Source organism: Notechis scutatus, chromosome 3 (genome assembly GCF_049901735.1).
Source record: "Notechis scutatus isolate UNSWTSFEM ecotype Mainland chromosome 3, rNotScu1.2, whole genome shotgun sequence".
Lineage (NCBI taxonomy): Eukaryota > Metazoa > Chordata > Lepidosauria > Squamata > Elapidae > Notechis > Notechis scutatus.
Window position 1 is genome coordinate 67,135,238 of NC_142011.1, and position 24,589 is coordinate 67,159,826.

General features: G+C 36.4%; 1 protein-coding gene and 1 long non-coding RNA gene across 5 annotated transcripts in view; one reads left to right on the plus strand and one right to left on the minus strand.

The window, feature by feature from the left end:
* Window positions 1-12,782, plus strand: part of LOC148131221 (uncharacterized) — a 33,477-nt gene extending 20,695 nt beyond the window's left edge. Inside the window, exon 4 of the long non-coding RNA XR_015748592.1 lies at window positions 11,616-12,782. This is a non-coding gene — a long non-coding RNA (uncharacterized LOC148131221). The remainder of the gene's footprint in view (window positions 1-11,615) is intronic.
* MYSM1 (Myb like, SWIRM and MPN domains 1) lies at window positions 2,807-23,812 on the minus strand. 4 transcript variants are annotated; one of them, XM_026665947.2, is made up of 20 exons: window positions 23,659-23,812; window positions 21,681-21,756; window positions 21,161-21,231; window positions 20,245-20,322; window positions 19,963-19,989; window positions 19,484-19,562; window positions 17,967-18,065; window positions 16,909-17,636; window positions 13,916-14,046; window positions 12,521-12,624; window positions 11,339-11,416; window positions 10,091-10,179; window positions 9,723-9,777; window positions 9,596-9,646; window positions 8,748-8,822; window positions 8,195-8,383; window positions 7,865-7,997; window positions 6,200-6,305; window positions 6,027-6,084; window positions 2,807-4,628 (listed from the first exon to the last, which is right to left on the minus strand). In XM_026665947.2, exons 1-20 carry the CDS (start codon window positions 23,733-23,735, stop codon window positions 4,464-4,466), a joined length of 2,469 nt encoding a protein of 822 aa, XP_026521732.2. In that variant the 5' UTR covers window positions 23,736-23,812; the 3' UTR covers window positions 2,807-4,463. The 4 variants fall into 4 exon arrangements, with proteins under 4 accessions (XP_026521732.2, XP_087816459.1, XP_026521734.2 ...); XM_087960333.1 differs by having other exon boundaries at window positions 23,537-23,794; XM_026665949.2 differs by lacking the exon at window positions 6,200-6,305.
* Between the last annotated feature and the right edge of the window lie 777 nt (window positions 23,813-24,589).

Below are 24,589 nucleotides of genomic sequence, written 5' to 3' on the forward strand. Positions count from 1 at the left end.
CTTGGTTCAATAGCAGCAATCTTGGAGTGTTGGTGGATAATCACTTAAGTATGAGCCAGTGGTGTACTGTGAACGTCAAAAAAGCCAACACAGTTCTAGGCTGCATTAACAGAAGGATAGAATCAAGATCACATGAAATATTAGTACCGCTTTGTAAGACCTTGGTAAGACTACACTTGCAATATTGCATCCAGTTTTCATCACAATATATAAAAAAATGTTGGGACTCTGGAAAGAGTGCAGAGAAGAGCAACAAAGATGATTAGGGTGACGGAGGCTAGAACAGATACAGGAATTGGGCATGTCTAGTCTAATGAAAAGGACTAGATGTGATATGATGCAGTGTTCCAATATTTGAGGGGCTGCCACAAAGAGAGAGTCAACCTATCTACTAAATCACCAGAAGGCAACGCAAGAACCAATGGTTGGAAACTAACCAAGGAGAGAAGCAACCTAAGCTGAAGAGAAAATTATTGACAATGAGAACAATAAGCCAGTGAAATGGCTTGCCTTTAAAAGTTGTGGGTGCTCCATCATTGGAGATTTTTAAAAAGATACTAAACAGCCATTTGTTTGGTATAGAGTCTTGCTTGAGCAGGGCTTTGGACTAGACTCCCAAGATCCCTTCTAACTCTGATATTCTGTTTGATCCGTTCCAGCAAGGAGACTTTCTACTGATCAGGGTGCTATTCCTACGGGTGATAGCAAACCCTCAACCTTATGCCTGAACTGTTCCTACTCTGACGAGTCAGAGGGGAGAACTAGCAACATGACCATGTCCATCAATGCATGTGTTTCAGTGCAGTATATAAACAAAGCTTTTGATTAGAAATTACTTATGGAGCTTTAGACGTTAGGTATAGAGAGAATGTCGAGTGTATTATAGATATATTCACATAACAGTTGCTATATTCAGGCTTTCCGGTTAACCAGGAAATGGTATGGGATATGCAAAATATTTCCCATTCAAAAATTCCAATTTCCAGTACAAAAAGCTCCATTTCAAAGTGGAAAGCAAGTTTCATATACTACAACATGAAACAAGCTACTTTGGTCGTATTAAAAATTTGCGTCAAGCTCCCAAATTAACTGAATCAGGCCATTTTGTTCTCTTACCAGCTTTCGCAGGAAGCTTAGTATAAAGCAAAAAGGTTAAATCGACAGAACAATTTCTTTTAAGGCACTTTTTCTGACCCATCATCCATTTCACAAAAAATAAAATGATGAGGCTCGGTTACAATTGTCAAGTCAGCTACTTCTCACAAGGAGGAAAAAAAAACACAACCACTTACAAGAAAATGCCAATTTCACTAGAGCAAATGGGAGACATTTGGAGAAATATAGCACAACTGCCGTTTTTTAAAAAAATCAGTGTTGCATCCAGGTTTATGCTTTCCTAAAAAGTTTTTCTGCTGACAGTACAGATTTCTTCCTTCACATAGCCTCAAAATCTATTGTGATCGCTCCTCCAAACATTGAGGTCAGATTTTGACAGGGAGGGGGGAGAGAAAAAGGGAAAATCAGTTTCATTAGTAGTCTCCTAAGCAAGATGAATTCCACCCCATGTAAACTACACCAAATATGTACCCACACCGCCTATAGTAATCTCTCATTGCAGAAAGCTCTTTGCCCAACTCCATTTAGCCATAAACATGAGCTCTGCTTGTCTTTTGTACAGCATGTTTTAAAAGAAAATGCTGGCTTTAGCCATTCAACTTTAAAAAAAAACCTTCTATGGGCTTGAAGACGTTTTTGCAAATAAAGATTAGCAGAGAAGACCGACTGACACTTCACCTGTTATATCCCAACTCTACTCTTTTTGATTTTGTTTTAAATAAGAGGCAGTAGCAGTCCAATGATTCAAGCTTTAAGCTTTTTTTTTTTTTTTTCTCAGAATGAGTTGTGGGAATAGTGAAATCCCAACCCCATTATTCAAATTTCTATGATGTGGAAAAAGTGAGATTTCTGGAGCAGGTTCCTCCCAGCTATATGGTTTTATAAAATAGTGTTTTTTGTTTAGTTAAATTCCGGGTAATTAGAAAAAGAGTGCAGTACTATTCTCTACGCCCCAAGGGAGTTTATTAGGCATCAGTTGTTGCATAGCGCCCTCTAGTGGCTCTGTCCAAGTTTGAAGCACAATTAATTATGGCCTTTATGAGCAATAACTAATCTGCAGCAAGTTATAGTCTCCATGGAAAGTCATTATAAACAAGTTGTTTTCCAATTACAGCACACATTTACTCAGGCATCCATTTTTTAAATGCCCAGAGTGTTTTATGCAATATTTATACATGATGAATAGTCAACAGGTTTTCTCTTTTTTTTTAAATCCCAATTTTGCAGCTAGAAACCTACAATGTGCTTTTAAGAGTACGTTTGGAAATGACAGCATAAGCCAGAGCTGATGGAACTGCTCTGCCCCACAGTTCTCAAATGCAATCCTACGAGTCAAACATAAAGAAACCTACCATTATTATGTTTCTTTTATATGAAAAGTTCCCTTTAGACCGGGGTAGGGAAACTTGGCTCTTCTATCATTTATGGACTTCAATTCCCAGAATTCCTGAGTGAGCCATAAAAGGTTCCCCATCCCTGGCCTACTGGTTTTTCAGTTGTGGGAGAAATGTATATTAAACAGTCCCATTCAAGTCAAAAATTGATTTCCCCCTGTTTTAAACAAGGAAATCTTTTAAATATCTTCACGTCGTTAAGGAGATACAACATCGCCAGGAAAAGTTTTTTTCCATTATTGGAGTGGTTAATTCCTTTCACTTCCTCATAAAAATGCACACACAATGGGCAAATATACCTGTAACTATGCTTTTACGTGAACGTAAAGTAGTTCAGCCATTCTTTCTGTACAAAGGCACGCTATTTACAACATTCATTACACACAATGTAAATGTAAACATTTTTCAATAAAATTATGCTGCAATGACTGCAAATTCCATACGTATTTTGGGACGTTTTTCTTTCCTTTTAGAAATCAGTGGTTTCAGTGCCATGCTAGGATCTCAGTAGGACATACAAGCCATTATATCAACATGCAATTTGATTGACGTAAAAGTCTGGGGACAGATCAAATGTATGGATTAGACTTCATATCAAAGCAACTCCATATGGCAAGGTATAAGAGCTTTACATGCAATTAACTAAATCAAATATATGCTTTTAGTGAGAAAGCGCTATAAAATTCATGATTCAGCAGTACTTGCACAATTTGCACACCACCATAATCACAATTGAAGGAACTTGGCTTCACAATGGAACAAGAAAGGCTAGGGTGAAGATACAGCATATTAGCCTGGAGCTGATGTTCAGGTTAAAAAGAAACAGATCTGTGAAGTAATTTTGCAGCTTTCTACTATGCCTTTAGACATAGTCTTTGTCCCTTGTATTGTATCTGCGTTTTATGTTGTGGGCCCAAAGTTTAGAACTTGGACAAGAATGGTGGGGTTTTGGGTATCATTTCTCAGATCCATACCATTAAGAACAGGGGTGTCAAACTCACGGCATCACATTGTCGCCACGTAATGTATTGCAACTTTTTCCCCCTTCGCTAAACCGGGGGTGGCCATGCCAGCGCGTGACACATCTGGCTGGTGGGCCGTGAGTTTGACACCTGATGAAGACCATCCTATTCTATAGACATACTAAATTCCACAAATCTGTTTCTGTTCAATTCAATTCAGTTCCACACAATGCGGTGCAAAGGTAAACCCAGTCTTAATTTCCCCTTCAAATACTGCCAATACGGATCAACAACTGAGAAATGAAAGGTTGAGGTTATCCGTAATTCTGATATGTTTTTAAACTGATTGCTACCTTTTCATAAGGATATGGTATAACTTATAAAATATGGTATAGCTTGATTAGCTGAGGGGGTTCTCAGTCATCCAGGTCATGGTTGTCCCAAAGGCGCTTTTTCAAGAGGCAACTGGGCTTTCTGGTTTTTCTTTGAAGATGTTTTACTTCTCATTCAAGAAGCTTCTTGGATGAGAAGCAAAACGTCTTCAAAGAAAAACCAAGAAGTCTAGTTGCTTCTTGAAAATGCACCTTTGGGGTATGGTATAGCTTATTTTATAAAATAGAAGAAATGTACATTGACAGCCCCTAGGGAATACACATTAAGCATAACATGGTGGTGTTTCCTAAACAGAATGGCAATATAATTATTTCAACATCAAGCTAATAGCACTTGGTCCAAGTAAAACATTATCACTTCAATTCTTTTAGAGCAATGGATAGCTTCTACCTAAGTGATGGGCTGGTAAATGGTTCATTTTCCTGCTGTATAACTGTAATTTTAGAAGATTAGAAGTTATGCCAGAGGTCAGATAGTTCACCATGATTGCTTCATACTGTCTTTCATTAACAGTAATTTTCTTCAGCCACACTGGATTCGGTTACTCTCAACGATGGCCACTTCATTATAAAGTGGTCTATTTTTCTTTCCAGTGTTATCACGTTGGCAGGTCATTTGGACACATGCTATTTTCCTCAGCAGTATCAGTCCATTCCTCATTTTGGTAGGCTGAAAGGAACAAGTTTTCTAACTGTGTCAGGAATTCTTCAGCAATGAAGCTATTGGCTACACTGTCCAGAGTCTTCCTCATGCACTCCAAAAGCTAGTTTTAAGATGGAAGAATAAAGACAAAAATAATGTCAGAGTTGCTGAAATAACATTTAGGAGTTGAGGAGTAGCGGGGAGAGCAACTATACATTTATTATGATTCTTTAACCAAAACCTATTAAGACCTTAGCTCCAGGTTTATTTACATATACTCACAAATGTATATCACACACGCTACTTACAACTAGCTATGACAAATTCAATAAATTGCTTTTCTGCAGTGAACATTCTTCATGATGAATAGCCAGTTTGTTAATGGAATTGTACTTCATATTCTGCTACAGAGGTATTATATGTGAAACATGTCAAACATTACCCAATGCAAATATTCTATATATAGAAAGCCGTATCAGTAGCTTTGCAAACATGTCTCTTCAATCCAAGAAATCATGTTCTGTGCTGCTCTGCAATTTTTGTGAGACTTGTTAAAATGAGAGTTGCAGCACTAATGCTTATTACATCATTTATCCATCAAAGTTTACATAAGGATTTCTTGAGATAATGATGGTCCAAATTCATTCTGCGGCATGTTATAGTACATGTGGAGTTTGAATTTGGGGGACTGTTGGTTGGGGATTGGAGGCTTTCTTGGGAAATATTATTTGACTGATGTTTGGAAATGGTGCTAACCTTATTAATCTAATGTATCGTGTGAATCAGTCACTTGAATGAATGAGAGTATATTTAGTTCCATTGATTCAACAAATTTATGGAACTAGATATAATCTACTATCTGCTCCTCACTTTTCAGCTGTTGCATAGAGGAAGCTTGCTGGAGTGCCAAGTGAAATATCTATAAAAAACAAGATCTCCCTAAGCCTGAAGAACCTCAAGTAGAAGTACGTAAAATTCATGTAATGATCAACAGATCATTGTAAACAAAATCATGCAGACTACCACTGATGGGAAAAGGTAAATGTGAAAAGACTCAGTGTGGGGCCATTCATTTCTGCAAGGATCATCTGTTGGGGTAGAATTCTGGCCATTTAAAGCTCTTTAAGGTTTATATATCTTGATGAAAATCAAGACAGCCAGGCCATAGGTTTCTGAAGACAAGTTTAATCTACCCAAGAGAATTCTATTTTGTCAAGCTTTCATTTATTTCAGTATTTTATAAGAGTGTGTTGCTTGAGAGCCTCAGCAAAGAAATGGTAAACATATGCAAATAAGTAACCAATAATTCACAGATTTTTAGCACAATTTCTCTCACATTTAACAAGTTGGATCCAGATTTAGATACACTTAGCACAGACAACCCAAACCAATGCCGTGAGTTATCATACTTAGAACAGATCTACTGAAATCAGAATCCAACTCAAGATTTCTATAGTAATTAGGCACAATTATGCTGCCTGAAATTTCAGGTGAGAAATGAAGAATTTTATAATATTACCTTCTGCAAACACGTTAGGTCTGAATCTCTATGGAAGATTTTATCCATGGGCACACAACTATTGAATGAAACATGGCAAGACAATGTCAGAGGATACATAAAAGTGCTTTTTATTGAAATACATACTAATTAGGACTAACTTGAAAGGTTCCAAAATGCAAGCAGCTACACACCTATGAGACAGTCTGTATTTTTCAATTATCCACTGTGTTTTTTCTAATACTAGCTCCCACTGAGGCTCTTCCAACATTTGTTGCACTTCAAACTTGTATGGTAGGCCTGTAAGCCATTAAAACATATATCACATTATACAGAATCATATACAAAAAATGCTGCTCTTTGATTTAAAATTTATTGTTCACCTCCCTTTATTTGCACTGACAAAAAATGCACAACACTGGTTTATAACATCAAGACCTTGATCTAATTATCTTAATTATAGACCAAATTAGCTTAAGTTCTAAAATCAGGTTCAAATCTGTGTCGAATTGCTCATTTAATTGCTTGTCCATAGTATAATTGAGCAGAAAATGCATGCCTTGTTAATTTTAAAAGTGAGATGTATTATATAAACTATAAAGCCATTTGATTATAACTGGAAACATTCAACATCTTGGATACTCAAACCTTTAATTATTGAAATTGATATTAATTTCTTTTCCTCTCCTTTCTACCACAGATAATCCTATACTCCAATTTATATAAATTTCAATTGTCTTCATGCTTTGGATATCAATTTACAAAGGATTATTGATAATATCAAGAGATTAAAAGCTAGATACAGATTTTATAAATCCCCGGGCAAGTTCTCTTATTGGTTAGTTTTTCCAATTTAACCAGGCTGCTCTGCAGATAATATTTTTAAGAACTGGATTTAACTAAATTACTCAACCCCCAAACCTGCTTTCTACAATTTTCCTGTACACAGGCATTTCAGATACTAAGACAAACATATGTTCATTTATCTAGATTCTAGACCATTAAAGACAAAAAAGATAATTTATACACTGTACTAGTTACTGAATGTAGTCAAGCAGATGCTAGCAACCATCTGACAGTCTGAACTTCAGACTGAATCTGAGTTCTAACATTCTAGTACAAACAAAAAAACAAAACAACTGAACTGTTCAGGTATCAGGCATAAGGGTAATATAATGCAGATGCTCCCCCTTCGTAAGTACACTTAAAAAAAAAGACCCCAAATCGACCAATATAATATAATCTTGCACATTTTGCCTCCCATAAATATTATGAAGAAATGTTCAATTCTGTTAGTTTTGGATCATTTTAAAAATATTTTTTTAAAACGTATAATTTAAGTTTGGGGTGTATAGATGTCTCCTAGGAATGTTACGATCACTGATGTGCCTATAAATGCTGCATTGCTAATCACAAGGCTAAACAACTGGGTCTAGTATAATGGCAACATGATCCAGATTTTAATTAAGTACTCTTAAAATTGATATGTACTTCCACTTTTCAGTATTCTTGAGCTAGTATGGGCATTTCTGAGAAGTTGGGGAGTTGGTCCACAATAAAGGCTGGTATTTAGGGTAGGGGGAGCTTTACTTACTCCAACCTCCAAAGCTTGCTTCACTGTAAATGCAAATGCAGGTGACAGATCCATGTAACACTAGCACCTCCGTACTTAGATTCAAATTCATTCATTAACATTCAGTTTGTAAAAACTAGCATATACTTTTCTTCCCCACCTCCAAGGCTTCCAATTAAGCATATCTTAATTATAATGACTCTTTCTCTTATCTCTCCAAAGCTTGCTTTTAAAACACATTGAAATAGAACCTATAACAGAGAGGATTATTTTAAAAACCACTTACGGTAGGATCCATCTGAACTAGTCTCATCGCTAATTACAAGACAAGTGAGCTGAGAATATGGAAGAGGATTATTTCGATTGTAAGGACTTATAATCATTCCAACAAACATTGAGCCACCTCTGGAAAAATAGCTCTGGAGAAAAAGAAGAACGCAATAAACAAAATATGTACTTTTCTTTCTCTGCATAAAATTAATCATAATGCAAATGTATCAATTAACAGTGGCCTGTTGTAGTTTTATTATTCAAAGTTGTATACGGATAATAAATAAACAGCAATATTTCCAACAGTGATGAGTTCTACCCTTTTTATCCAACAGGGAGATGTTACCTGGTATTTTGCCTGGGTATCAATATCACGTAGGGAAGGATTAGGGTCAAAGGCAGGATGAGAATGGTACCATCCAATGATACTGTAACCTCTAGCAGCAAGTATCTCTGATGCTTGTGTTTGAGATACTGGATCCATTTCACACTGCAAGCCTGTACTAAGGCTATTGCAGGGTTCTGCTGCACAGACCTGTAAGTTAATAAACATGGAGGATTTAATGGGGATGCTACAATTGAATGATTTTTTTTAGATTCTGAAGAACTTGTTCTATTTTAACATGGATGTCTGAATTCCAAATGTACAGTGATCAAGCTCTTAAGCAGATGCTCATAAATGGATACTTTAATATACTCTGGTTCAATTTAGTCCACTGTAATTCATTTCTTGTATTCCAAAGTATTCCCTGAAGTAGTAACACAACTGTTTCCCCTGTTTCTTTATTTCCCTAGAGGAGACATAAGAAAGCATCCCCATAGCGACCAGCATGATGTCTATTATTCATAACAAATTGGTAAAAGCCCTTTTAAAATTAAAAAATAAATATGGTACTTACTTCAACTATTCCATCCGTTTCAGAATATCTTCCACCTAGCAAACCAATTACTTCTGCCATTGAAACATGAGCATGCTAAAAATACATGGGGGAGGGAATAATAATTCAATAATCATTTGTAAAATGTTGGCAATCTTTGCCCACTTTCATTCTCTCCCCAACATAAATAGAAAAGAAAAAAATAAGATTTTTTATGTATGATGTACACTGAAGATGGCATTTAATTTCGTTGTACGAGGTGCAACGACAATAAAGTAATTATTATTAATTTTCTTAAGTATTGTGCTTAGAGACACTGGAAGCCTATGTGATAAAGCTCTATAAAACAAATACTACCTCTTGAATTGTTACAAATGGGTAAGTTAGAAGATGAGAAGTTACTAAGCTTCTCAGAGAGGGAAAGATATACTGAGATGGAGTTTTATCTATTGTCCCTAATTGATAAACAAATAAAACAAGCAGGAAAATATGTTAGAAGACTACATTTACTGAATACAAGTTATGAATACAAGTTATCATATGTAAGATGTCATACAGAGCACATATATTTGAGACAAACTTATTTGCAGGATATTTTCTCAGAGACATTAAAACATCATTATTTTTAATATAACTGGAAATAAGAAAAATGGGCTATTTCTCCTATAAATCCGTATTAAGAGTCTTAAATGTGTACTAGGATTTATGCATTTAACCATGATAGCAGAATCGGTTTAAGTTATATCAATCATTAGTTAATTAATATGCATTTATAATGCACCAAAAAGATTGCAATTTTATTTAATCATGACAATTATTTAACTAATTTAAAGCCATTTTGTAAGGTATTTCAATAGAACAGGCCTTACCAAATCCATGATCAGAAGTGCTTCTGCAGCTACTGACACTTTGAATGGCTCCTGAAAAGATAAAACTGATAAGAAAAGTTTGCTTAAAGAGGCTAAAACATGTTCATCTTTCAACATTCATACTTACTTGTTTTTCTTCTGTGTAAGAACAGCAAGGGATCAGCTGAAAGGGATCAAATGAACTATAGAATGAAAAAAGAAATATCTTAAATTGCAGAAGTAACGGAAGGATGACATTTAAATGTTGCATAATTTTTTTCATATTTTTAGTTTGAATTCCAATATACCAAGTGTTCATGATTGGTTCAAATAAGCACTTTTATGTGTAAGAAAAAAATTCAATGGACATATTTTGATCTTTTTACTGCAGTGCGAACGTTATAGAATGAATTTAACTCAATTAGTATTAATCTTAAATTCTTCTGACAGGAAACTTTCAAACCTAACATCTCACCAATTTTTTTCCAAAGAGATTTTACAATTAAAAAAACAAACCTTTTGGTGTGTCTTTGTCCTTTAAATGCTTTTGATAGTTTATATTTCTGATCTTCTCTCCTCTTTGCTAGCTCCTCAGCAGAGAGATGCTAAAAACAAAACATATGCATTAAGTAAACCACCAAGTAAACCAAGTATTAAACATACTTAGGCTCAAAGAAATCACTGACCTGGAGAATGCTTAATTTAGTTGTCCCTCTACCAATGCTAACAGCTGCTACCACAATTAAACTAGCATTATGTCAAATGCACTTAAGTGTCAGAAATGCAAATTCCCTCTCCAGAAGTCAAAACAATTTCCCTCAGTGAAAAGAATTAACATTCAGCAATTTGCCATTGGTAGGCTGCGTAGACATTTTAAAATATTAAAACATACTATTCTGCCAAGTATTTCTGCTTTAGTTTTTGCCTGCCCTTATTTATGGACAACTCAAGATGGCATACATAACTAAGGTTCCCCTTTTCTATTTTCCGCACAGCAACAAATCTGTAAGATAGGTTGGGCTAAAAGAGAGTTCCCAGGCCAAAGGCATCTAGCTGGCTTTCATGCCTAAGGGAGGGCTAGAACTCAGAAATACCTGGTCTGTAGCCCAGCACCTAACCCACAATACCAAACTGAGTCTTAATGGCACTTTGATCTGTTTCTCCATAGGCTATCTAATCCTTAGCTAAGAAAACTGGATAGTTATCATCAACAAGATTAAAACATTCAACTAGCTCAGTAACGATAGGGCATTCAAAGGAAGCTGACAGATATAAGATAACCACAATTCTTAATTTCTTATGAGGTATATGATCTCATAATACAAAAATCCCATATCTGATTTTAATAGTTAAATGCCGTGTTCAATATTTTAATGCTTAAACGAAAAATATTCTCTTTTCTGAACTCTTAGGGGCTACAAATCTATGGCTCCTACGTATTATTCTAAACCACCTGGACTGGGGAAAAACCCGGAAAAATTGGGAAAAAAAGTTTTCCAAATGGCTTTGGGAAAAAAACACCAGTTTCTCCCATTTTTTCCAGTTTCTTTTCCCCAGGCCTTCCCATCTCTACCCTCACTGCACCCCCAAAGTTGAAGTGGTATTCTGACAATCAAGAGGGGCATCCGACACCCTTTCCCTCAACCTCCAGACATTGAAAGACCCACCGGGAGGCATAGCTACAACTGGGCGATGTGGGTTCCAGGAAAGGGTAGCCTCCTAGCTGTATGCTCAAGCAAGTTCAGGAGTCTAAAATGTTATTACCTCAAACGTCTGTCCTTCCAAATCTCTGGCGTCACACCAGTTTCCCCATGGGTCTCTCACTCGCCGCCGTCTCGTGCGCTGTACCAAACAGAAATACACTCACGCGTCCATTCAAGTGCACCAAGGGCAGAAAGCTCTCTTCATAATTTATGAAGGACTGTCACAAAAATATTGTAATGTACAGTGATCCAGATTGCCACTCTCCTTACCAGCTGATGAATATAGATGACACATGAACTTTAGCTGACCCAATCTGACCCATTTTTACTCTTTCCAGCCTCGCTTCCTAACTCTGCATATAACAATGCAATGCAGAAGAAAATTACAGATAACTCCTACAGCAACAGCAGATGAAGAGGCTGAAAAAAAATAACAGAAGCCATGCTGGGCCTGTTTTCCCTCTCTAGCTATTCTTTCCAACCTAGCACTGGGGGGGAAAAGTATGTAAATAAGCTCAAGTGTCTGCCTATTTGGTCAAGCTAATCAATTCTTAAGATTTGTACCAAATGTGACAATGTGAAAAAGAGAAGCCATGAAAAGAAGAGTTTTGAAAACTGGTTGGATTTAGCAGGAGACTGCGGAGAAAACAACTCCAGAAAAACAATTGGCCAACAATGCAGAATGTTGCTAGCTGTTTCATTCTAAGCTTCCCTCCAGTCATGTGACTACAAATTGAGCCGCTTTTAAAGCCGGGGTGGGGGGGATCCTGAAATCATGCATGCTGGGTGGGCTTTCTCTCATTTGTTTTACTTTGTATTTATATAGCCTCAATTTTTCCTCATAATCAACTGCATCGCTTAGCAATTCTGGTTCCAATTACCACCATTAAGCAAGGACTAGCTGTACAGTGCATTAACTGGTGGCTTCAGTTTTTGAGAACGATAGTCATTTCCTTTGCCTCAGCCTCCAAATTTAAACATATTGACTTGAAAATAAATAACCACTACTACATATTTGTCAATGATCTAGTTGAGAGCAATATGTAATTTAACAAAATCTCTGCCTCATGGGTAGAATGCCAATACATAATTTATGAAGTCAAAAAAATCTCAGCACCGTGTCAAAAAATGTATTCAAGTTTGCGTTCCTACAAATATGATTTTCAAGCTAATGCAGTCGAAAGAGAATGAGAGAAAAATAACCCAAAGAATCACAAAGACATGAGCCTGTTTTCCATCTCACCATAGATTGTAGACGTTGCACGAGCTGATACGCGTCAACAGCATCCTTGCCTTCCCTGGGCCGTACTTTGTCAACTGTTTGCGGTCTATTATACACAGCTTGCTCTGTAAGGGTGAAGAGACGTTGTCCTTCAGTCTACACTTTAGACAGAGGCTCAAAAAACAACTAACCCCAGGGCCAAAATCAAATATCTGATGACAATATTAACTTTGCACTTATTTTAATTCAATCATTCAAGTTAAATTTTTCATGCAATCACAAGGTTATGTGACTAAATAGAGCATCACTTCCAAAATAAATAAAGGCTCAAAAAACAGTTATGTGACTAAATAGAGCATCACTTCCAAAATAAATAAATAAATAATCAATTTGCTAATTTACTGTATATGTCTTTAGAATCAGCAAAGCCTTGTAAATGACGGACCCAGAACTGTTATAAGTTACATAAATAAGGCTACCTACATAGGAGCATACAAAAGGGGAGTCAGGATGTAGAGATATTACAATATAGCTAGGTATTACACAAAATTAAGGAAAATAGTAAAATAATACTATGTTATAGATATGGGAACCAAGTTTTGCAACAACCAAGATATTGACTCTACTCTTATTTTTCTTCTGGTGACATTATTACAAGATCTCATAATAAAACCAATACATTTAGGATTCATATATTTCCTCTTCCATATATTTCACTGAACAATCATTGAACAATTCCCTCATTTGTAAGACAAAGAGACCTATTTCTGGCACATGAAGTGGGAGTATTTGAAAAAAAGCACTTAAGAAGAAAAACCTTGAGCGCCTTTGTTGCCACTGACCACTAAGAAAATTCAGTGAAGAGAAACAAGAGAACTAATTTATCAAAAGATGCTAATTTGTTTCTAATATCTTACACAAGGATAAAGTTGTTTTATTTCATTTTCTGGCACACTATTCATAGAATATTTGTTAACAACTAACACACCTGACCTTCTCATATAGAATCCAAATCAATTACGCATACACTCAGAACTCCTGATGAAACTTCACTTAATTTTTAAATGGCCTTCAGCCCACAAAAGCTACTGCCATAATTCAATAGGATACTTTTTGATACCAAAAGCCCTGCTGTTGTTTACCACAAAGAAAAAATACAAATTTTTGGTAATGAAAAAAGAGAAATTATGAGTTCTTGATTCTCTAGGCTAGATAGACCTCCAAGCACAATAAACGTATTTTTAAAATGCTGTTTCTAATCTTTATTATCCTTCCATCTCACGTCCACCAGCACTTTCTAAAAGCAAAGGTTCAGTAGAATTGTCTATGTCTTTGGTAGTTGTGAGCTGCTTTGGAGACTTTTCTAAAAAAAAACAAAGGATACAGATGTAAACCGAATGATTTTTTTTTTTTTACCACAGCCAAAGTTAATTGCTCCTATTAATTCCAGGTATGTATGTATTCGTCCAATACAGTTGACATCACCACAATTCTTCAGCCCTGGACGTACTGATGTCTTGTTCAGGTATTTTGGTTTGATTCTTTCCCTAAAACCAAGTGGAATCACAATTAAAAAATATAGATTTGACATATCTAAACGTATCTCATAATTTCGTGTGTGTGTGTGTGTGTCATGAAAGCTATCAGATGGCTGCCATTCTTCTAGATAATTTCTATTGAAGCGATAAAAAGTGATGAAAGCCAGTTGGTGACCTTAGGAAGGATATTCTGTCTCAACCCAACCCTACTTTAAAGGGTTAATGATGTGGGCAAAATAGGAGTTAAAGAATTAGGTAAGTTTGCTGCCTTGAGTTATATATAAAGACAGGACAAATCTATAATAATAATAGTATCTCCATAACAGCCATAGATTTGGCAGCAAGAGAACGATTGGCCTTAAGTCTGCCAGTAATATCTCAGTTGTAGATCTGACTGCTCTACAGTTTTGCAGATAACTGAAAGTTATCAGGGTGCACAAATAGGGGGAATAGATGGCTACCAAGTCATGTATTGCAAATGGACACCAGATAACAGTGCAAGTTTATCAAAAATACACAAACTCTTGGACTTCCGGTTTGCAACCTTTCGGCGGCGGCAGGGATTTGTGACCGCGCGATCCCTGCTGCGTTCACCGCCAAGGTTCCCCCGATCCATTTGGATCTGGGGATATAGCTGCCCGCAGAGGCAGCTGAAGACAGGGGATCCGGCAAGGGGTTTGGGGTGTCGCAAACCCCCTCCCCAGTCGGCTAAACCCCCTTTTCCCGAGGCGGAGGAACGGCGGTCAGCCACGGCCGCCACGAAGAAAGCTGCAGCCGGACAAGCAGGTGCAGGAGGGAGGAAACTGAAAGAAAAGTGAAAGTTGATTCTAACCGGGACAAGACGTGAGAAAATGACCTGGAATCTTGAAGGCTGCTAAGTATATATTGTTCCCTGTGAGAGTTTTAAGCTGCGAATATTCTAAAGGCAAAAGTTCTTTCTTTGTTCTACTCTCCTTTCTAAAGTGACAGCGGAAAAAAAACAAAAAAAACCTTTTTGGCTATGAGTGGGAAGGGAGAGTGAAAAAAAGAATTAGAGCAAAATTTGAAAATAAGGAGAAGATTGCCTAGAATTATAAAGAGTTTAAAAACTTCCAAAAAATATATTTGAAAAGGATTTGTGATTACTTTAACCCCAGAAAGAGAAAGTGAAGAAGAAGAAGGTATTTAAAAGAAATAGTCTGTTTGGATTGTTTGGTGACTTTGGAACCTTTGGAAATTACTTCTGATTAAATCATCTGGGTGGTTGTTTGGAAAAACTTTTTCTCTACACAATGGCATCATCTATGGATGAATTGGAACTTATATATCAAAAATTTGAAAGAGAAAAACAAGGAGGGGAAGATGGTCTTGACACTATTTTCCAATACTTAGAAATGGCGGTTTATACTTATGTGAAGCAGAATGAGGATGATGGGGACAAAGAAGAAGGAGAAGCCATCTTTGATGAACAAATGACTTTGACTGGAGAAGAGAAAAAGCAAGAGAAAAAGGGAAAAAGGTCTTTAAGATCTGGAAAAATAGCCCAAAAAGAGAAGAATAAGGTGAAAAGGGGACATTATGTTAAGAAACAGAAAGGGGGAAAGCAGAATAAAAGGGAGGTGGAGAGACAAGGGGTTAAAGAGGATAAGGAGAAGAAGAAACAAGAAAGGAAGGGATGAGAAGTCCTAATGGTGGGGGAGCAAGATGCTAAGAAGCAAATTTTTTTTTAGAGATAATGGATAAGCTTTATGGTTAAAGGGATTCTAGAAAGGTACATAAGACTGCATTTTTATACTTGTATTTAGAAGTAAACATAGAAAATTAGAAACAATATGTAACCTAAAATGTGATAAAATATTTAACATAAATTAGTGAAATTTTTGGTTAAGAAAAGGGAGTACTGTGAAACATGATTCAAGATTGTGATGTGGGGGGGTAATAATCTTTGAAAAGCATAAGTGTTCCCACAAAGGCATGATATTTAATTGAAATGGATAAAATGTTTAAGATATAAATGATTGTTAATATTAATGATTAGAATATGGTATACTAGCGAAATTTCTTGTGAAATGAGAATTGAAGTAGAAGGAGGTATTTTTTAATGAAATAATGAGCTATAATATATGAGGGATATAATATATAACTATGGAAAATAGGGCTCCCATAAAAGTATGTGATTTAACTGAAAAGTAATGAGTTAAATGTTTAAGATATGAATGAATATTAATACGAATGAATAGATTTGTATTATTGTTGATAATATAGTATAATTTTAGAATGTACCAGACAGAATCCCAATATATGTCATGTGTTTTATATTAAGTATTATAAATGTAGGGGAAAGAGATAAAGGCATCATACTCCATATAGTGTATAGGAGAAGTTTTTTCTTTTTTCTAAAGAAGGAAAATAAAGGGCTGGCTGGAATAGAACAGACAAAGAATAATAAATATTATGATATGAATTGAGAGGAGATAAATAAAATAAAATAAAATTGAGAAAATTTAAAGGAGAGGAGAAGACATATAGAAAACTGAAAATGTTAGTAAGATATGAAATGGTATGTAAAATGAATATGAATTTGAATTTGTGTCTGTACCAAGAGTTTTAACCCGGGACTAAGCAACTTTCAGATAAGAGATTTTTTATGCTTTTATGTTTTGTTTTATGTGTATCTATGTATTGTTTGTCTTGAAAATAAAACTTGTTTTTTTTTAAAAAAAAAAAAAAAATACACAAACTCTTAATTACATGAAACATGTTTGTGGCCTACCCTATCACCGATGGCATTCTTTTCACCAGCACTGTGTGTACCCTTAAAAACAGCAAATGTATTGTCCAGAGGAGTCAGATGAACCTGAAGTGATCTTCCAGTTCACCAATAATGCTTACCATTGGTCCAAAATATAATTTCTAATTTTCAAATAGCGCTCAGGTGTTTTGGCTTGACGCCCGACAAAAAATTCTGGAATCGCTTGCTTTTCTTCTTCTAGTATAACACCTCTATCTATTGCTATTTCTTGATCTGGTGACTTCAGCTCCTCTGCATCCATCCGATTTTCCTCGCCAAGGTGTTCAGAAGAAAGGAAATGAATGCTGCTGTCAGTTACGTCCTTTTGTTCTTCACAAAGCTCTGGACTAGGAAACCAGTTGGGACTTTCAGAAGTCCCTGTTCCATCACACTTCTGATTCTCTATTTTTATAGTCCGATGCTTTTTATTCTCAGAGAAGGAAACTACAGTCTCATCTGCGCTTTGTTCTGGCTTTGTGATGTCCTGGGTTAAGAGAACAGCAGACATGTGTTGGGCAGAATCCAAAACAGGTGCTGTCCAATTGCTTTGCTCAGGTGGGCTTTTTAGAACGTCTAATATCTCAGGCTTTCCAGATTCTTGCTGATGTGCACAGGATAAAAGTTCATCCATTTCATCTGTAATGTCTACTTCCTCGTCATCTGATAATTTTTCAATTTTCACTGCATTTAAATAAGGGTCCGCTCGTCCTCTTAAGTGCTCTGGTGCCCATGTCACCTTCTTCCTTTCAACATCCTCACTGCTTTGTGGAAGAGGAGCACTGATGTGCTGTTGCTGTTGTTTCACTTTTTCTACACCATCACTTTTTGCCTGGTTACATTAAGAAGAGTTAAGCATTGCACAATTAAAAACAAAAGAGAATACTAGTTAAGACAAATAAATAGAACCAGCTACTTCTTAGTGTTGCCGTTTTCCAGTTAAAAACAATTCCAGTTAGGAATAATAGTCAATGTTTTCATCCTAAGGTAACAATGTGTTAGATTATATAATTGTTCCTATATGCAAAATGGGGAAAAAAGGGGCTGCAGACCCAAAAACTCAATCAGGTGTTCTCAAAATTTCAATACAAAATTTGGGCATTTGGAAGAATTTGAAGCTGCATGAGTGATATGCAGTGTGCTTGCTATATTTCTAATTTACCTTGTTCTTAAAGTATTGTCTGGCATAGCTCTTTACTTGAAGAACGTTGCGACTTCCAATCATCATAGCAATTTTTGTCCATCTTCTGCCAAATTTAGCCTAACAAAAAGTAAATATAAATTCAGAAGTGGGAATACAGAAAAGATAATAATTTATCTAAACATGCCTACTATAAGGGACTGTAATTGTGGAAGAGGAGCACTGATGTGCTGTTGCTGTTGTTTCACTTTTTCTACACCATCACTTTTTGCCTGGTTACATTAAGAAGAGTTAAGCATTGCACAATTAAAAACAAAAGAGAATACTAGTTAAGACAAATAAATAGAACCAGCTACTTCTTAGTGTTGCCGTTTTCCAGTTAAAAACAATTCCTTGGAAGACAGGAAGAGCTTTAGCCTAGAAAACAGTCTGATAAACGTGAGTTTGAAGGAGTAGGGGGTTGTAAAAACACCTCAAAAAGGACCCACTCTGGTTTTCGGGAGAGTAAAACTGAGAGGTACTTTCAAACTTGCAAAATTTTGTTAATGAAACCTTAAAATAAAAATAAATCTAATACTGCTTATTGTCCCTCTCGATTGACTACCTTTCATGGTTAACAGTTATAGAAGTAGTCCTCCTTTAGCAGATAACTCATTTAGCAACCATTTGCTCTTACAATAATGATGAAAACATTTGTGACCAGTCCTCACATTCAGACTTTTGCAGGTCTAAAAAGCAGAGTTGAAGTAAGATCATAAGCACAGTTGCAGTTTTACTTAATAACCAAGTTGTTAATTCCAATTGTGGTTGCTAAATGAGGACTACCAGTACTGCCAACAAGTACTATGGTCACAATTAATTTTTGGATACACTCCTCTGGCAATCCCCAGAATGGCATGATCACTTTGTTAACAGAACAGAGTAAGGATCTTAGAGGAATAAAAAAATAGTTTTCAAGCTCAGATGCGTAAGTCCTTATTAGGAAGCTAAACCCAGATTATATCTTACTCTCAGAAGATAAGAGTTTTCCATCTTCCCTCTCAAATTTACTGTAAATGATTGGGGATTTTTTGGAATAGTGTGAGAATCAGTACGAGGAATTGCATCTTAGAATCCCTATTGGGTTGCAAAGGTTATCTTATTCAACACAGGATGTTTAATGTTAAGACTGAAGGATGACTGATTATCACCAAAATTGCAATAAGTGGTCCGAGTAGAATTACAGATAGTCCTCAATTGTGTCAACAGCATTGAAAAAGTGACTTTTTTCACACTTATGACCATTGCCATGGTCATGTGATCAAAATTAGGATACTTGGCAACTGGCTCATATTTATGACCTTTGCAGTGTCACAAAGTCATGTGATCACCTTTTGCAACCTTCTGACAAGCAAAATCAATAGGGAAGGAAGATTCACTTAACAACTGTGGTCATAAGGTCAAGGATCACATGTACTTTTCTGTTCCTTTTTAAACAATTATATGGTATGGTTGTATTTTAAAACTGTTTGTTAAATGTTAGTGTTAGTAATATTTACCAGTCCTTCTTCAAACTTTTCCTTTTCTTCTGTTGTCCATTTCAATGAACTAGTTGCTGATTTTGGAGGTGAACGAAGCCTATCAGAAAGCAAAATACTTGATTTCATACACATGCACTTAAATAATAGGACATAAAAGAAAACTGTTATAATCAACTGCCTTTGCAAAAAATACTTAAGAGCATGTCGCACATCTAAAAAGTACATTTTTTAAACAAGGGCTTGGATTCAAGATAAAAAGACCCTGTGATTTGCAGTATCTTGCACATAGGATTTCCTATCACTCCAACATTATTTTTTGGGAGTTGTTAATATGTGGATGATATTAAAAACCTTTTGCCCTGATAGAAGGGTCTCACCAGCATATTATAATCTTAGATCCAGTCCAATATGAATGCAAGAACTTCAATTATTTCAGATTGTTTATAAATAACACAACAAATTCTACATGAATAAAACAACAATCTTAAAGTACATACATGATTTTTGTTTCTTTCTTGTGTGGACTATGAAGTAAAAACAAGAAAAATAAATGTTACTTAATATTGTATGTTTAGCAGACATTTCTAAAGTTATTTTTAAAAAGTTTTCCAGTATTCTCATTACTTTCAGCTATTATTTTCAGTTTTAATTTTTAATACCTTGTAGAATGAAAATATGTTTTAAAATATTGAATTCTTGCTTTATAAATTAACTGTGTGGTCAGAAAGAACATTAAAGAACACCAGTGGCCCACCATAGTTTTACACAGCAAATTTTACCTTTTTGTACATTTTTTATCATTTTCCTTTGGCTCATGCCAATTTTTTTCGGGAATTGACTTGCTAGACAAATAATATCTGAAATATATTAAGGACTTCAGAACGTACAGTATTGCAAGAGAAAATTTTTACAAATCTTTGGGCGATTATTAAAAGCAGTGTCACTGAAATCCGATCAATGTGCATAAGCTGTAACAGTCATGAAGTATTGTAATAACATATTTTTGCACAATACTTGGTTAATGAAGAAAAATAATCCCACATGTATTTAATCAGACTTAATTGAAGCTTAATGTGTTTATGATTGTAACTGAAAACCAAGAAAACATAGACAAGACACATACAATTTCTCTGTACCAACACCCACATTCAGTGAAATTAGAATAATTTTACTTTCAGACTTCTTTCCTGCAGAGGAATTAATAAAGAATATTTGTAGCTCAGGATTGAAATGAGGGGTCTTTGGTGCTCTCTGAGGTTGGCTGTTCTCTTGCAGATGTTTCATTACCAAATCTTCAATTATTTTGCAGTCCCCCTTATACTTTTTAAAATAAGTTTCAGGATATGGAAAAAGCAAAAATCTATCCAGGAAGCACAAAAACCTGGAGGTAGACAGAACAATCACAGCACATAACTTAAGTTATGTATAATAACCTTTACACACAGGACAACTGAGCTTATTCAAATAAGTATGTCATATTAATCTATGAAAATAAGTATTCATGGTTTTATATCCTTGTAAGCCTAATCAACAAGGACATAAATAATAATCCTTCTTTTTACAGAGGATTAGGAGACTGTTGGCAAAAGAAAGTATCTTGGGAAATAGGTATGAGGAACAAATTGTTACAAAACCAGTCATAATCCTTAATATCTGCCTACTGATTACAATTACTTTTTAGTAGGAAAAGGATACTCTTCTTCCAGAAGCATCTTCTCAATGACAGCCTTGTTTTCTTCACTAATTGTACTATCAAGACTCCAAGGCTAAAAAAAGGAATAGCAGTCATACAACATTAATTCTCATAGCAAGAATGGTATGAAAAGAAAGAGGAATCCTCTGAGATGCAACAGTGAAAAAATAGGCATATTTGTAGAAAAACTCAGAAAACCTGAGGTAAAACTTGGTTTAAAAAAATAATATAAATTAGTAAAATCTCATCCTTTCCTTAGAAAAAAACAGGGGCAACAATTATAATAAGCATGCCTCAAAAAGAAAAAGATAAACAAACATAAACATACTGCATATAACTAGCTATGCCGTACTTGTTCTCAGGGTTAAATATTCTTTCATAAACACTACATGTAATATTTTCTTTCTGCTTATGGTAGATTATACACCAAAGTACATGGAAATTGAAACATATCAAAAATATTTGTCCCAAAATACAAAGAATAAGAATTCATTATTTTATTATATTCTGTAGTTTACTTACAAGAACCACATCTGTTCTCCAAGTGGAATCAAGGTAGTGATCTTGGAGTAAACTGGATGAGGGATACTGATAACTTCTGAAACAAAAAACCAAAGAATAAATATTATCATAGGCATGGTGTTTTGATACTTTTTAAATATCATATAATATTGCCCTGCCCTTGATCCTACCCATTTGTTTTTGCAAGATTATATGGATTAACAGATACCATAGAAGAACGGGCTCAACTAGAGAGCTGAGTTAAAGGTTGCCATAAGAGATCCCAGGACCAGTTCCGTTCTGTTTAATTCTGTTGATCCTTATCTAATATCAAGTTAGTTTTGACCATTACTTGGCTAGATTCTCATGTACAGGTAGCAATAATAAACCCTTCTATCCTTTGGACTCAATGAATTATTCTTGTTATTTGCCCCTGACAGATACTGGAAAAATATTATTTTATAGCAAATATCTATAATTCCTTATCCCATGAGATAAACAGTGAAACATTCAGTTATTGTTGCAGCAGTATGCCATATTTAGGACCATCTGATCTGAAGAACCAGTGGTTGGAAAAGATCATCCATAAAAAATATCAGAGTCCTTTGCACACTGTGTATCAAAATGAAAAGTTAACTGTATGGTTTAGAAGCTTAAGATAATAAAATAAAAATAATTGTAAAGAGTAGGAACAATTCAAAGTATGAAAATGGAACAAAAGGTATGAAAGTCTATGAAAAGGCAAATTATTTTCACAGAGATGAAAAGTAATCTATGATCCATGAGATGCTGATAAACAACAGATGAGGAAGCAAGATGAGATTTTATCAGTTACTCCTGAATTGAGTAAATCATTTCCATTCCTTCACATCCTTCAAAGAAGTCTATAGATATTCAATTGCCACTATTATCTCTGTCACACTGAAAGATTACTGGGAAAGACCCAAGCAGCAAGCAGAGACACATATTTAATTTAACACAGTTACCATTTTTAAGAAGCTCATCAAGCACAGCTTTATAGTGTAATGCTAAATAACCTTGGGAAGCAGGAGGAAAAGCTGCAGCCTGGTCTGATGATAAATATTTGACTGAAGGAGATTTTAACTATTGGGAGAGTAAAAGTGAAGGGAGGGAGGGGTACATTCAGACTTGCAAGATTCTGTTAATGCAACCTTACAATAAAGATAAAGCTGGTACTCCAAGTTGTGCTTCTTGTCTGGGCCACACATGCAAGGCTTATAAATCCTTAAAGATATCATGAACTGCAATTTGGCAGATCGAATCCCGCCAGGCTCAAGGTTGACTCAGTCTTCCATCCTTTCGAGGTGGGTAAAATGAGGACCCAAATTGTTGTGGGCAATATGCTGACTGTGTAAACCACTTAGAAAGGGCTGTAAAGCACTGTGAAGTGGTATATAAGTCTAAGTGCTATTGCTATTAGGCTGCCACAGTTTACAAATACACCCACTCCTTCCTATGCTGTTTGCAAAAAAATAACCGGTTTTATTTTGGTAAACATAATAGCTGGGGGGTGTAACGGATGGTGTCTCTCCTCCCTCCCCACCCCCCAATCATTTAGATCTCTGGCCGTCGTAAGAGAACAGAATAGATAAACTAACTTATAAGTCTACTTTACGCGAGCACGAATATGACTCTGGGAGACCGACGGAACGAAACATCGTCCCCGAAGGCGAGTCAGAAACCTTTAGATCAGTGTTTCTCACCTTTGGCTACTTTAAGACGGTGGACTTCAACTCCCAGAATTCCCCGGCCCGCATGGCTGGCTGTGAAATTCTGGGGGTTGCAGTCCACAAAATTTAAAACGGCCAAGGTTGACAAACACCGGGTCCTAGACCCAGGGCAGTGGCACGACTGACTTCAATCAGTCCCCCGCCATGGAAAAAGGGTCCGGGCGAACGGCATTGCGCGAGGCCTCTCCTCCAAAACAGAACCATTTTCCCGATTGCCAGGTGGCGGCCCAAAGCTCGCCCTCTCTTACCCTGGCTGCGCTTCCGCAGCAGGTCCCACCGCCGAATCGCCCTCGACATCGACATCTAACTCTTCCACAGCTTCCATACTTGCACCTCCGCCGGATATCGCGGCGACGACACAGGAAGGGAGTCAAATATGGGCTGGCGCGTCTTCCGCCCTGGAGCTCGGGCCTGGATGACGACATAGGAGGCGGCCTCAAGACCCGCGCATGCGCACAATGAGACGGGCTTCCCCCGTTGGGTCTTGCTTCTGCCCTTAGTTGGTTGTGGCGAAGGAAAACGTGACTGGGCTGGAAGGGTGCTATGGATAGACCCAGTGTGGCGAGAGAAAGAGCTGAAGGAAGAAAAATCCAGTCCGGTTCCAATCCGGGGAGAAAAAAAAATCAATAAAACGGAGACTGGCTAATTGGAAAGAAGGTCTTTGTTTATTTGGAAGCCAGAAACTTCAGTGACAGCAGCAAATGTTTATGGGGTGGCTGAGTGAATGGATGGATTTTGATAGGGTTCTGTGATGCCCCGGGGGTTGTGCAATGCAGTGAGCCTTGTGTCTTTTATTATTTCAATGGGGGTGGGTTAATCCTATTGTGCCCCAAACCCAAAGGTCATGTCCTGCCCTTGGAATTTGGGTGGGGGAATGTTAGATGTTTAATCCCATCAGCTCCAACCTTCTGTGCGTTTTATTTATGAATAGATTGGCCCAGTCTTCCTGAATGGATATCAAATCTGCCTTCCCAAACACCTCTTCAAGTTTCTTAGTTCGAAGCTGTTTTCCTACAGCAGGAAGACTGTTTTTTGCCTTTATTGAGATTTTTCTCCTTCCGGGAAAAAGTCTGGCCTGCTTCTAATTTAATATCAAGAATAAAGACTATGGAGGGAGAACTTCCTACAGAGCAGATGGAAACTCTCTTGTGTGTGTGCGAGTACTCTGTGTATGTGTGT

Bases quoted from the DNA above. Each gene is read 5' to 3' on its own strand.
- MYSM1 (XM_026665947.2), bottom strand. From the start codon at position 23,735: ATGGAAGCTGTGGAAGAGTTAGATGTCGATGTCGAGGGCGATTCGGCG. The intron at 12,625-13,915 runs GTAAAAAAAAAA...TCACCCTTACAG, and splicing joins AGCAATTAACTTTGGCTGTG to AGCAAGCTGTGTATAATAGA. The intron at 7,998-8,194 runs GTAACATCTCCC...CTTTTTCTCCAG, and splicing joins ATACCCAGGCAAAATACCAG to AGCTATTTTTCCAGAGGTGG.